General features: G+C 36.9%; 1 protein-coding gene across 1 annotated transcript; it reads right to left on the bottom strand.

Annotated features, from left to right (window-relative positions):
* Positions 1–266: 266 nt before the first annotated feature.
* LOC307112872 (gastric triacylglycerol lipase-like) lies at positions 267–10,513 on the bottom strand (the record flags this gene model as incomplete). Its single annotated transcript, XM_079793953.1, has 9 exons — positions 267–503; positions 3,082–3,153; positions 3,552–3,623; positions 4,437–4,583; positions 6,166–6,302; positions 7,664–7,773; positions 9,123–9,321; positions 10,134–10,251; positions 10,409–10,513. 9 exons carry the CDS (start codon positions 10,511–10,513, stop codon positions 267–269), a joined length of 1,197 nt encoding a protein of 398 aa, XP_079650079.1.
* Between the last annotated feature and the right edge of the window lie 2,640 nt (positions 10,514–13,153).

Raw genomic sequence — 13,153 nt, 5'->3', positions numbered from 1 at the left:
GGGATGTGCCTGAAACGAAGGTACATGCCCTTGACCAGAATCAAACCTGGGACCTTTCAGTCCGCAGGCTGATGCTCTATCCACTGAGCCAAACCGGTTAGGGCTAAAAAATTCTTTTAAATGAAAAACAGAAAATCGGTTGATGCTAATATATTTCTAAAGTCAAAATTATTGAAAGAAGCATTGCATCTCAAACATTACAGAAAATCATCGACAGAAAAAAAAAGTATTTGGAAAAGTAAATGGATAATTCTTCAAATGCAGAACTAATTTTGACCTTTTCCCATCAAGTTTACAATTTCATTGTAAATTTCTTGAGGGGCATCCATTGCCCAGATGAAATCCAAGTGATTGTAAAAGGGAATCTTCTTGTGGTAAATGAGATTAGGGAGCTTTGGAAGCAAAAGGTCAACATCTTGAGGGTCAGCCAACCAATCTTTGCCACCATTCCACACTGCAATTGGCACATTCATGTCTGTCACACTGTAGATGGGAGGTGTGGGCTAATATACAAGAGAGAAAGAACCACAGTTTTCATAGGTATCTGCACTTTAAACCGCAATACGTATTCCTTGGGTAGCTTATACAACCTAAACTGGCCTACGTATTTTTTATTGAGGTATAATTGACATAAAACATTATATTAATTTTAGGTGTACAACATAATGTTTTAATATATGTATATATTGTGAAATGATCAAAACACTAAATCTGGTTAATTTCCTTCACTTTACATAGTTGCAATTTTTTTTTCTTGTGATGAGAATTTTTAAGATTCACTCTCTTGGCAACTTTCAAATATACAATACAGTCTTATTAACAGTAGTACCGTGCTATACATTTACATTCTCAGGAGTCATTTGTTTTATAACTGGAAGTTCGTAACCTTTTTACCACCTTCACCCATTTTGCCCACCCTCTACCCTTGTCTCTGGCATCCACCAATCTGTTCTCTATAGCTATGAGCTCAGTTTTATTGTTGTTTGTTTTTATTGTTTTAGATTCCACATATGAGATCATATAGTATTTATCTTTCTCTTACAAATTTCACTTAGTCTAATGCCCTCAAATTTCATCAATATTGTCGCAAATGTCACTACCTAGTTTTACAAGTAAATTCTACACAATGATTGCTCAAAGAAAGTCACCTTTATCCACAGAGCAAATTGGATGCAATATGATTTAGATCAGTGCTTCTCAAATTTAACAGCTTGTGAATCTCTTAGGGATCTTGTGAAAACAAAAATTCTGATTCAGCACATCTGGGGGAAGAGCCTAGGTTTTGCATTCCCAGGTGATGCAGCTGTTGCTGGTCCTGGACCATGAGTGAATAGTGGGGCTTTAGATAACAATTCTTACAAACTAAAAATTTAGATTTCAACTCCAGCTGGAGGAAGTGACCTTTATTGGATTCTAACTACAATAGATTGTTTCTTCCCAAAAAGCCTAAAGTATAATCTTAAAATGTCCTGATTCATTTATTTTGGTTTTGCATTGACTTACCAGTATGGTAGGTCTATAGATCAATCAGTTCATTTAAGAAGCTGTCTGTGTTAAATACTTGCCTGAGTTTACTTACTATTGGTTCAAATTCCGAGAAAAGCTATCATCAGACCCATTTCCTATTTCTAGAAAATTGTCATTCACACATAGCCATTATAAAGGCTCATAAAGCAGGACCACAAAAAAGAGTGATAAAATTTTCCCAGAGAATTTTGTTAGTTTTTTATGTCATATTCTCAAGAAAACTTACCCCAAATACTATTTTTTTCTATTGTCACCTTAGGTAATAGGCAACTTTCCACAACAAAGTATTTTACCGTGTGCAGTTTTCCTTCATATTTTAATACTTTATTATAGTTGAAGACCATCCTTAGCAATTACCAGCTTGCTTGGAGGGGGGGCAGGTTTGGGACTAGGTTATTCTGGTCCCACTTAATCCTTCAAGATGGAGTCCCTGGATTACTGGTTTTAGAGCCCAGTAGAAAGACAGACTCAAAGCAAGTCTCTGTTTTGAGTGTTTGAGGAGGTGATGGTTGGAGGTGGAGAGTGTTTTCAACAAATGTTTGATCTGATGATGTTCTAAAAACATCTTTAAAGATACCAAAGATGTTTTAAAAATGGGGGCATCTTCTCTACACATAGGATATCATGGTGAAAAGACATAAGTCCCTTCTAAATATTGAGGTATGGAAGCAGATGAAAATTAGTAGTTTTGTTCAGCTACCACTTGAGTGGAAAATTTTGGGGTGGGGTAAGGAGGAGAAGGGGAGAATTACAAAAATAATGTAGGTGTTCCCCTTGTTCATATTTAGCCAGTGATAATCTGAGAGTTTACTCTGTGTGGAGGATTGATAGACATTATACCATTAAATATTATCAGTAACTCCTTGAATGTAGGAGAAGAGATGAAGAAACTATTGCCTGAACTCATATTGACCTCAAAGAGGGCAGACTCCAAAGTTTGGGTTCTTTGTGCTACAAAAAGTGGGAGGAGCGCACAATATGTCTGCCTGCACCCCACGGGGCCTTCTGCTGAAAAAGATTCCCACCCTCAACCTGCAAGCACACCATCCTTCTTTTATATCTGGAAATGTGATGGAGTCACTTTCCAGGCTGACAACAAAGTAGAGGATATTGTTTAAAAAGACTGGAGATTCCAGCTCTATCTCATGAACAGTCAGAATTACTGGTTTATTATACAGTTAATTGCACTTTGGAGAGAACAGCTTGCTGGAGGACGGGGGGTCTGGGATACAGGGCAGGTCTGTCTAATATGGTGAGGGGTGATGAATTCATTCTAAGTTTGTCACATGTAGGGATGTGTTATTTCCAGAGCAGCTCGAATGAGCACAGCCACTGGAACATGAAAACCCATTGGGAGAATGGGAGACTGGGGTGATGTTTGACATGATGAAGGAATCACAAGGAAATAATATTCTACTTTATTATTTCCTTAAGGCTAGGTTTAGGCACGAACATTCCTTTGGAAAATATATGCACAGTTATCATAATTTCATCTTTAACCTTTTAAAGATTTGTCTTTCAAAATGTGAATGATTTTAACTTTAAGAAGCTTACCTGATTAAAGTGCATCATATTCTGAACCGGGCTTCCCCAGTCAAAAGCTTGAAATTTCCCAGACTTAACAGCCTAAGGTAGAGAAATGAAGAACACAAGGAAATAAAAACTCTGCTTGCTATGTAAAATATAAAACCCAAACATGTCCAAGTAGTATAACTTTCCATTAAAAGAATTACAACTATTAAAAAACTTATTTTCCTTCCAAAAATAAAATATATTAATCACCCAGGACAAGGTATTGATGCAAGTTTAAATGCAGCTTTGCTTTCATAAAAATCATTCATTTCTTTGCTGCCCAGAGTACCTGTTTTCATGGGATTTTCTCTCACATGGAATGACAGTTATTTTCAGCTGGTAGTCCCATGCCAGAAAAATTCCCCAACAGGAACATTTGACATATTATTTTGAAAATGTGCTTTAGGTTCAGGCTCACAAAATAAATTTTAACAGCATTTGTGAAGTGATACCTGGGTCCAATGGAGCATGTTTTGAACAGAAGTCCCTGCTGGGTTATGTGATAGATACACATCCAGGCGACTCTAGGAAGAAAACACACACATGCACACTCACACTTAGATCTTTATTTTGTTTCTAAGATGAAAGTTTTTCTGATATTGTGGTGAAAAGACATAAATATTAAAGCAAGGATGTAAGTTTTTCTGATCCATTTCAAGTGTTTAAAGACAGCATTTATTGGAAGGATATGAACAACACAGTTGTACATCACTTTAGAGCTTGCATAAGGCTAACTCATCTAATCTGTAGCCACTCACAGAGGAGTTTATCATCTCCATTTTATCAAAATGGGAAACTTCTTGCTTTGAAGAACTGTGTGTGTGTGTGTGTGTGTGTACATATAAATGACAGTCATTATATAAACTAGTTTAGTGAGTTGTGATTTTTTTCTACATAAAGGGACAATGGGGTGATGGAAGGGAGCTGCAGGGGACAAAAATGGGAGCAATAACTTGTGATTTCTCTTAGGCTTATCTGCATACTAGAGGCCCGATGCATGAAAATTCGTGCAAAAGTAGGCCTTCCTTCCCCCAGCTGCGGGCACTGGCTTCCTCTGGCACCCAGGACCTGGGCTTCCCTCCACCAGCTGCTGGCAGGCACCCAGGACCCGGGATGGCTTCCCTCCAGCCCTGGCTTCATCAGGAAGGACATCCGAAATGACGTCCGGAAGACGTCTGGTCTAATTAGGATATTACCCTTTTATTATTATAGATCATGTACACAATTCTGAAGCTACTCTTAGTTCTTATAAAGTACCATTTCTAAGTGATGATGGGACAAGTAATAAAAAACTGTTGTTCCAAATATTCAGAATAGAAATTTCAATGCATACAAACCATGTTCAAGTTCTTATGGTCGAATCCACAAATGATAAATAAAGCATTGCTGCAGAGCTCATTTAGTATCTCTCGGGAACACAATTCAGTGGCCAAGAATTTATCAAAATAATGATGTGGGAAGAATACTTTGTCACCAAATATAACCTGAAAAATAAAAGCATCAGAGGGTTGGAAAAATCAAGCTTCAGAAAATACTAATTAATTCGTCTAATTTACCAGTTCAGGTGTAAATAGGCTGATGATATTTTCATATTTTTAATGCTGTTTAGGGATTTCTAATATGTTCAAATAATTCCCACAATAAAGTTGTGGAATAAGCAGGGAATATATTAATACTGGGTATTTGTTGTTACATTGAGAACTGTACTGACTGCTGAGAATGAGTATAAAACACAAAAGAATTAGAGTCTAGTTGGGGTAATCAGAGTTATGAAATAAAATCATAAAACAGCATGGCAGAATGTCACAACTAAGTGTCAAGATGTGTGGTTTCAATAATAAATCATGAAAAGATCAGAAAGGAAAATGGTGACTCTGAACCATATTTTCAGTCAAGTCTTCAGAAAGACAAGGAGGCTAGGTAGCTTAATAATGGGAAGGATTGGACCTAATTCTTCTTGAGCAAAATAGACATTTTGTCATCCCCATTTTATACATGAGAAAACATGAGGCTAATAGTCAAGGTCTTGGGCTAATTAGAACTGATTATAACTAGAATCTTGACTCAAGCCTCTGACTTAAGGTCTAATGTATTTTTGTTGGTTTTTTTAATTTTATTTTTTTTACCACTCTCTACATTGCCTATGAGAAAAATATGAGTACCAGTAGGAAATAAGTTCTGTATCAATGTAGCCAGGATCATCATAAAATCTTGCACTTTGAATAAAAGCTTTGATTCTAAGTAAAGTTTCTTAGGCTTTAGACACACATGTTAATTAAGAGTGAAAAGAAGTGAATAGGACAAAATCAGACAAGGAAATGTCATCATTACATTGGATAGCTTGAGGCTAAACTATTCTCTTAAAGGAAACTATGTATGTGTTGGTTTTTGTGGGTGGGAGAAGTAGGTGATTAAGCTTCGGAAAAAAATAAATATTATTAATTCCCTGCCAGGTATGCCTACTTAATATTTATGTTTTGTTGAAATCTATGCTACTGCCCTATGAAATCCCTATTTAAAGAGAAAGGAGCTCTTAGGAAAAGGCGTAGAAAGCCAAGAGTATTTAAAGAGGGGTCTCAAAGTCCTTGCCTCACTCAACCACTATTTTTCTCTTTCTGTTTTTCCCTTCCCTTCCTTTTCCTCTCCCTCCCTCCCCTCCCTTCCATTTCTATCTTATTTTTCCTCTTTATAGTTTTCTTGACCCAGTTAGTTTCCGTTCTTATTGGACTATTTTGTTTTGGTTTTATTTCCCCTTCCCTGCTCCAGGGGTGGAATCCCTGTCTTGACAGAGCTGAATTGAGTGCTTGGTATATGAAATATCTATGAGGGCATTGCTAAACCACACAAGGAAATCAAGAACAAAGAAATGTACAGGGATCTCACAAGCTATAGTGGGTATTCAAACATGGTCGGTGCTATGCAAGAAATAGTGGAGTACTAGTACATGTGTACATCTCTATTCTGAATGCAAACATGATTTGCCACTAGGTGTTTTTGTTTCTTTCCATCCCTTTGAAATCCATGGACAATTTGATATCTTACATTCAGTTAAAAAGAATCACATACCTTGAAGAGAAATGAAGGAATAAGTGTAAGTTCTTTTAACGGGCTTTTGATGTATTTCACAGTAGCAACTGGAGCTAATGCGTAGAAGGCTTTGATTTTTTTAGCCAGTTTGGGATTAGTAGAAAAGGCAATAAAACCTGAAACAGAACGACAAAGAAATAGGTGAAGTGTGTGTGTGTGTGTGTGTGTGTGTGTGTGTGTGTGTGTGTGTTACAACTGTGACATTACTGTAGGTTTAATAGGATTGCCATCTGAGGAAACCTGAGAGATTGACCATCAGTGCTTGTTCAAGTTAATCAGATTCTATTATTTTTTTAATATTTCTTTTATTTCCATAGATTCTCTATGGGGACATGGGGCTAGAGATTTTAAAAAGTTATGATGAGCTCTTTTATCTGACTTGAAAAATAGGATAGTCATATTGTTGCAAAAAAGAGTTATTTGTACTACTCCAGGCTCAGATCATTTGCACTTGCCATTCCCTCTTCCTGGAACACCAGTCTTCCAGGTATGCAATGCCCACGCCTCATTCTCTGACCTCCTTCATTGCGTAGAGAGTGGTTGGTGCTGTCCCCTATTTAAAATTGCCGTGTACCCCTCCGATGCTTCCTAATATCCTTCCTTCATTTACTTTTCTTTCCATAGCATTACCATTATCTGATGGACTTTATATTTTACTTTTTAATCTTTGTTATTTTCTCTGCCTCCTCCCACTGGAATATAAGTAGTAGGAAGACAGAGATTTTAATCTGTTTTATTTATTGATGTATTCTCAGGACATCTGGTAGGTGCCCCATTAATATGACTGAGTGAATGGAATCAATTCAGGGCAGAGGCTGTGTGGTGCAATGTTTCAGAGCATGGTCTTGGGAGTCAGAGTGCCTAGGCTGGTAAATGAGCTACCTCATCCTATATAATAAAAGGCTAATATGCAAATCAACCAAACAGTGGAACGACTGGTCGCTATTATGCGCACTGACCACCAGGGGGCAGACGCTCAACACAGGAGCTGCCCCCTGGTGGTCAATGTGCTCCCACAGGGGGAGCACCACTCAGCTGGAAGCCAGGCTCATGGCTGGCAAGCACAGCGGCGGTGGTGGAAGCCTCTCCCGCCTCACGGCAGTGCTAAGTAAGGATGTCTGGCTGCCGGCTTAGGCCTGCTCCCCATAGTCCCCAGCAGTCGGACATCCCCCAAGGGCTCCCAGACTGCGAGAGGGCACAGGCTGGACTGAGGGATACCTCTCCTCAGTGCACGAATTTCGTGCACCAGGCCTCTAGTTTGTCATAACTATGTTACTTTGCACAAATTATTTACCCCCTGTTTGTTTCCCCATGTATACAATAGGATTAATAATTGTTCCTATACCATCAGGTTGTTGAAGACATTATATTGTATATGTAATGAAAGGAAAGCAATAAGCACAATGATCAACACACCTGCATAACAACTGGAAAGGTCTATGTGAACTAAACCACCTTCTTTGACTGCTATACCTACCAATGGTGGTGCCCTGGGAATGGCCAACATAGTGTAGCTTTTCCTGTCCGGTTTTCTTTAAAATCAAGTCAATTGTGGCTGGAAGGTCATATTTAGCCATTTCATCGAAGCTGCAAGAAAAAAAGACAAATAGAACAACATATTACCTTGCTATAATTTCTAAAAGTAAAACAGGTTTATAGCTAAGGCTCCCTTTTAGAAATTGAACGCTAGATTCTCTAAGCATTAGTGAGTACCAAGTGCTCTTTGGGGTGGCTTCTTATAAACAGTTGACATCATTTCTGAAGCACAGCATTAAAGCCATAATTTAATCAAAGCAAGGTAATATCTGTAGCTGGGATTATTTCTATCCTAAAACAATGTCAGATTTTTATTTTTTTAAATATATTTTATTGATTTTTTACAGAGAGGAAGGGAGAGGGATAGAGGATTAGAACCATCGATGAGAGAGAAACATTGATCAGCTGCCTCCTGCACACCCTCCACTGGGGATGTGCCCGTAACCAAGTTACATGCCCTTGACTGGAATCGAACCTGGGACCCTTGAGTTCGCAGGCCGACGCTCTATCCACTGAGCCAAACCAGTTAGGGCCAATGTCAGATTTAATAATAATTTGTGTGCAGTATTCCACTGTTATTTAATATGAACCATATCCCTCTCTATTTTATTCTTCACAAATCAGCCCGAATGACTTTTGAAAATGAAAATGGGATTACGTTGCTCCCTTGTTTAAAACTTGTCATTGGCAACTCATTAAATTTAGAATGAGCTGCAAGGCTCTCTACACAGCTCTGCCTGATCCGGCCCTTGTCAACATCTCTAGTGTCCTCTCATGTCACACTCTCTCTTCCTCACTATAGTCAGGACACACAGGCTTCCTTTCAGTTCTCAGAGCATTATTGTACCTCAGCATCATTAGCCAAATTGTTTTCAGTTCTCCACTTCCATTAGTAATTTTCAGGAATAAGGCACAAAAGGGACCCCTGGTAGAAAGGCTTTGATAATATCTCCATGGTGTCAAATTTCATTGCTCTTACCCCAACTTCGATATTAATATTGACTCAGATTGCTGTCCTGAACCCCCAACCAGGTTTAACATCCTCTTGAATCCATATGGATGTTCCTTTTCAAACCTACTCAGGACAGAAAGTTTCCTTGCTCCAGTCATTTTGCTCATTCCATTTGGAAAAGCATAATCAGAAACATAAAGCATAATTCCCAAATACTGGGTAATGAGATCACAGAAAGTGGAAAAAACTACCCTTGGAGAAAAAAACTGCCCTTGCAATGAGGTGTATGGAAGAATCCAAGAAACAATTAGAATAAAAATTACTTCCTTCTCTTCTTACTTGAAATATAATATGTTGAAGTGGGACTGAATTGAAAGGGGTGAACACCCATGCTTTTTAAACTCAATATTGATTTTTGTGTCCATTGTTAATTGTTCCTTTTCTTTACCTGAAAGCCCAGAATTCAGCTGAGTTTGGTGAATAGTAGATATTCCTCCTGGCCCAGGTGTTTCCCCTGCTGTTCCCCAGCCACACGTCATAACCAGCATCGGCCAGAAGGAAGCCCAGGCTGTTGTTGGGCAGGTTGGCAATCCAGTTTGTGGCTGATGTGAGCAAACCATGTTGCAAAAACACAACAGGTCTCCGGCCTAAAGAAGAATATTATTTAAACGCTGTATAAACACATTTCTCATTCTAAGATAAATTATAAAGATAGAAACAGACTTTCATATCACTAGAATTAAACCATTTGCTTGAGTTGACTATTTTTTAGTAACTTACCTTAATTATGGTGATGGTTTCTCAGATGACAAAACTTATCAAATGATAGACTTTAAATATGTGGTTCATTGTACGCCAATTATGTCTTCAAAAACTATTGAAAAATTATATGCTAAAGAAATTCAGCATGTTAAGTGGCCCTACGTAATTGTATACTTTTTGTACTGTACAACTTTTTCTACAATGAGAAAAAGATAAATTTTTAATAGAACTAGCAAAAATGACTTTTATCTGTTTAGCAAATGAGCCTTGAATTGCCTCCCCTTTCTCCCTCTGCAACACACACACACACTGGCTCTCTCTCCTGGATCCTCTAGGACTGCGCTCAGTTTAATTTCAGAGAGCAAGCTTTCCTTCACTTCTCCTAGTTAGGTGTCCTTGTCAGGACTTCTAGCTTAATATCCTGTGCACACTTCTAGCATTGCTCTGATCACACATTATTATAATCATCTGTTTATCCAGCTCATTTGTTTGATGGTGACCTCCTTGAAGAAATGACTTCATCACTGTTGCATTTCCAGAATGATCAAGACTCATTAAGTCTAGGAAAAAATTAAAGGAGGAAAAAGAGGAGGAAAAGAACAAGGAAGGCATGAATAGTGGAAAAGAGAGAGGGAAGGAGGAAGAAAGAAAGGGGGGGGGGCAGAGGGAGAAAGGAAAGAGGGGAAGAAGGTTATACCTCTATTCTCTGCATTTTTCTTCCCATAAGGAATTCTGTAGATCTCTAGAATATAACCATCTTCAGTCACGACTTCATATTCTTCACTTGGGTATCCCCAATAAGAAATCATCTGACTCTGGTGAGGAAAAATCAAAACTATTTTAGTTTACTTCTTAAATGCACCTAGTAAGTAGATATTGTTATATTTAATTGAGCATGTAAAATCTACTATAATCCTAAATCATGGTAATATCTTGGTTTTGTAGGTGTGTGTTTTTCCTCCAGTAACTTACAATATTCATAGTCACTTCAGGGCTTTCATGATTTAATCTTCCAAAGAAAGCTTGTGTAGTTCCAAGAGCAGATATCAAACTTGCCACTGTTAATAGTAACCACATTTTGATTCTGCCTGAAATAGAAGAATAGTTTGTGCCATGGTTAACCTATTTCACTTTCATAATTCTCCTACTTTTTGTTCATTTTATCTTCATGTAAAGTAGAGAAATGCTTAGGTTTTATTGTATTCTGTTGAGCAAAATCCTGAGATGTGTATGTTAGCACAGGCATTTTAATGCTTAGCATGTTTTCACTCTGTTTAATTCCTTTTGTTTAGGAACATTTCCATTTGGTTTTGAAGTGATATTGAACAAAACTTAATTGATTAAAAAAAAATCTTCTGCCCTGGCCGGGTTGCTCAGTGGGTTGGAGTGTTGTCCCATACATCAAAAGGTTGTGGGTTTGGTTCCCGGTCAAGGCACATACCTAGGTTGTGGGTTTCATCTCTGGTCTGAGCACATACGGGAGGCAACCTATCAATGTTTCTCTTTCACATAGATGTTTGTTTGTTTTTCTCCCTCCTCTCTCTTCTAATCTCTCTAAAATCAATAAAAACATGTCCTCAGGTAAGGATTAAAAAAAAAGTCTTCTAGCCCTAGCCGGTTTGGCTCAGTGGATAGAGCACCAACCTGCAGACTGATGAGTCCTGAGTTCAATTTTGGTCCGGGACACATGCCCAGGTTGTGGGCTCGACCCCTGGTAGGGGGTGTGCAAGAGGCAACCAATCGATGATTCTCTCTCGTCATTGATGTTTCTATCTCTCTCTCTCCCTTTCCCTTCCTCTCTGAAATCAATAAAAATACTTTTTAAAAAAGTCTTCTAATTGTCTGGCATAATGTTATATTCTAATTATGCCTTACATTTAACTTATTTTGAGAGTCCCAAGTTGGGGTGTGTGTGTGAGGCATTGTGTGGGCATTTGATTCTTCTAGATGCTATCTCAATATAACATGTATTCAAAACAATTATAATGTTTTAAATATTGTTTATAATAGTCACTCCATAAATATTTATCATGAGGTAATTATGTGGATTTAGAAGCTACCTCCACCTTCGCAAAATGCTACCATAACTAGAGTAACATGTGAATATAATTTTAAGAAAGCTTTTGCACTTTTAATTTTTTGCTGTGCTATTACCTAATTGAAATTACTTAGGTAGGCCTTGACAAATATAAAGTGACAATGTATTGGGTGGGAGAATATATTTTTTTCACAAGCTTTAAGCAACAAAAAGGAAAATCCGTATCATGATTTGAAAATGACTTGAAAAGCAATTTTCCAATTCAGCCCACTCATATTTTATAGGTAAAAATAGCAACCTACTTGTTAGATAATTTAATGACAGTTTCAAGTAGATTGACTTAGTGCTATTGTTTAAATAATAAATTTTTCCTATAATTGCTTTATCAAAATTGACTGGCTTTTATAAGCTATTTTTAAAAGTCACACAAAAAACCCACATATGTCAATTTCCATAAAATATTTTCAGCTCTTATGACAAAATATGAATTTCTTTAATATCTAGTTAGCCTTTATAAATCAGTAAGAAAAAGAGCACAGCAATAGAAATTGGTACAGTACATAAAAAAATCTTTTTATATAAAACCTTAAGACTTAAAAACATTTGCAAATGTGCTTAATTTCATGTCATCAATGAAATATAAATTAAACCAACAATGTTACAATACTTTCCACCTTTATCAAGTAAAGTTTGATAAATATAGTAATGGCAAAGTTAGATAAAACAGACATTTAAATGTTATTTATGGGAATATAAATTTTTGCAAGGTCTTTCAAGAGGAATGTAAAAATTAAAAAAAATATATATATATATCCCTTCCATTCCACATTTAGAAATTTAACTTCAAATATAGTAATTACTAGTGTGTCTAAAATGCATGTACTAAGATGTTCATTACAACATTATTTATAAGAGGAAAGATTGGGAACAACCTAAATGCCTATCAGTAGAGAACATAATGTTAAATTATGTTACAACCACACCACAGAATGCCATGCATATTGTTCAAAGAGAACAGTGAGGTAGATCTGTTTGTGCTTATCTGAAAAGTTATCCTAGATGAATTGTAAAAGCAAGGCACTGAATACAGTATGTTTAGTACATATAGTACAGTGGATATAGCACCATTTATGAAAATAAATTGGTATAATTTAAAAAGTAAAAATGAAACACCAACATTGTTAGGCTTCTTGTAGTTGTAAAGCAATACAGGCCAGGAGGCCAGTGACAAAATGTGCTTGCTATAAAATGAATGAAATGTTTTACATTGAAAGTAGTCTAACTGATGAGTCTAATCTCTCATAGAAACTTAGTAGGTCCCAGCTTCACCTGGGTAGACCAACTTGAAACTTATCAGCCTTGCTTGTCAGCATGTTGTCCCTGGTTAGCATTTTCTCTCATACAGTAACTAGGAATTTCAAATATACTCAAACTCAGTAGAACTGAACTAGTGTTCCATTCAAGTTTTACATTTTTATTAAAATTACAACTTATGCTTTCTTTTTTCCAAATGACCATTTTGACAGCACTTTACATTTTGACAGCAATATATATATATATATATATATATATATATATATATATATATATATATATATATATATATTACAGATAGGAAGGGAGAGGGAGAGAGAGATAGAAATATCAATGATGAGACAGAAAATCATTGATTGGCTGCC

This window comes from Cnephaeus nilssonii (genome assembly GCF_951640355.1).
Source record: "Cnephaeus nilssonii genome assembly, chromosome: 16".
NCBI classification, from domain to species: Eukaryota; Metazoa; Chordata; class Mammalia; order Chiroptera; family Vespertilionidae; genus Cnephaeus; species Cnephaeus nilssonii.
Note: the sequence above shows the minus strand (reverse complement) of the source record. Positions and strands in the feature narration are given on the sequence as shown.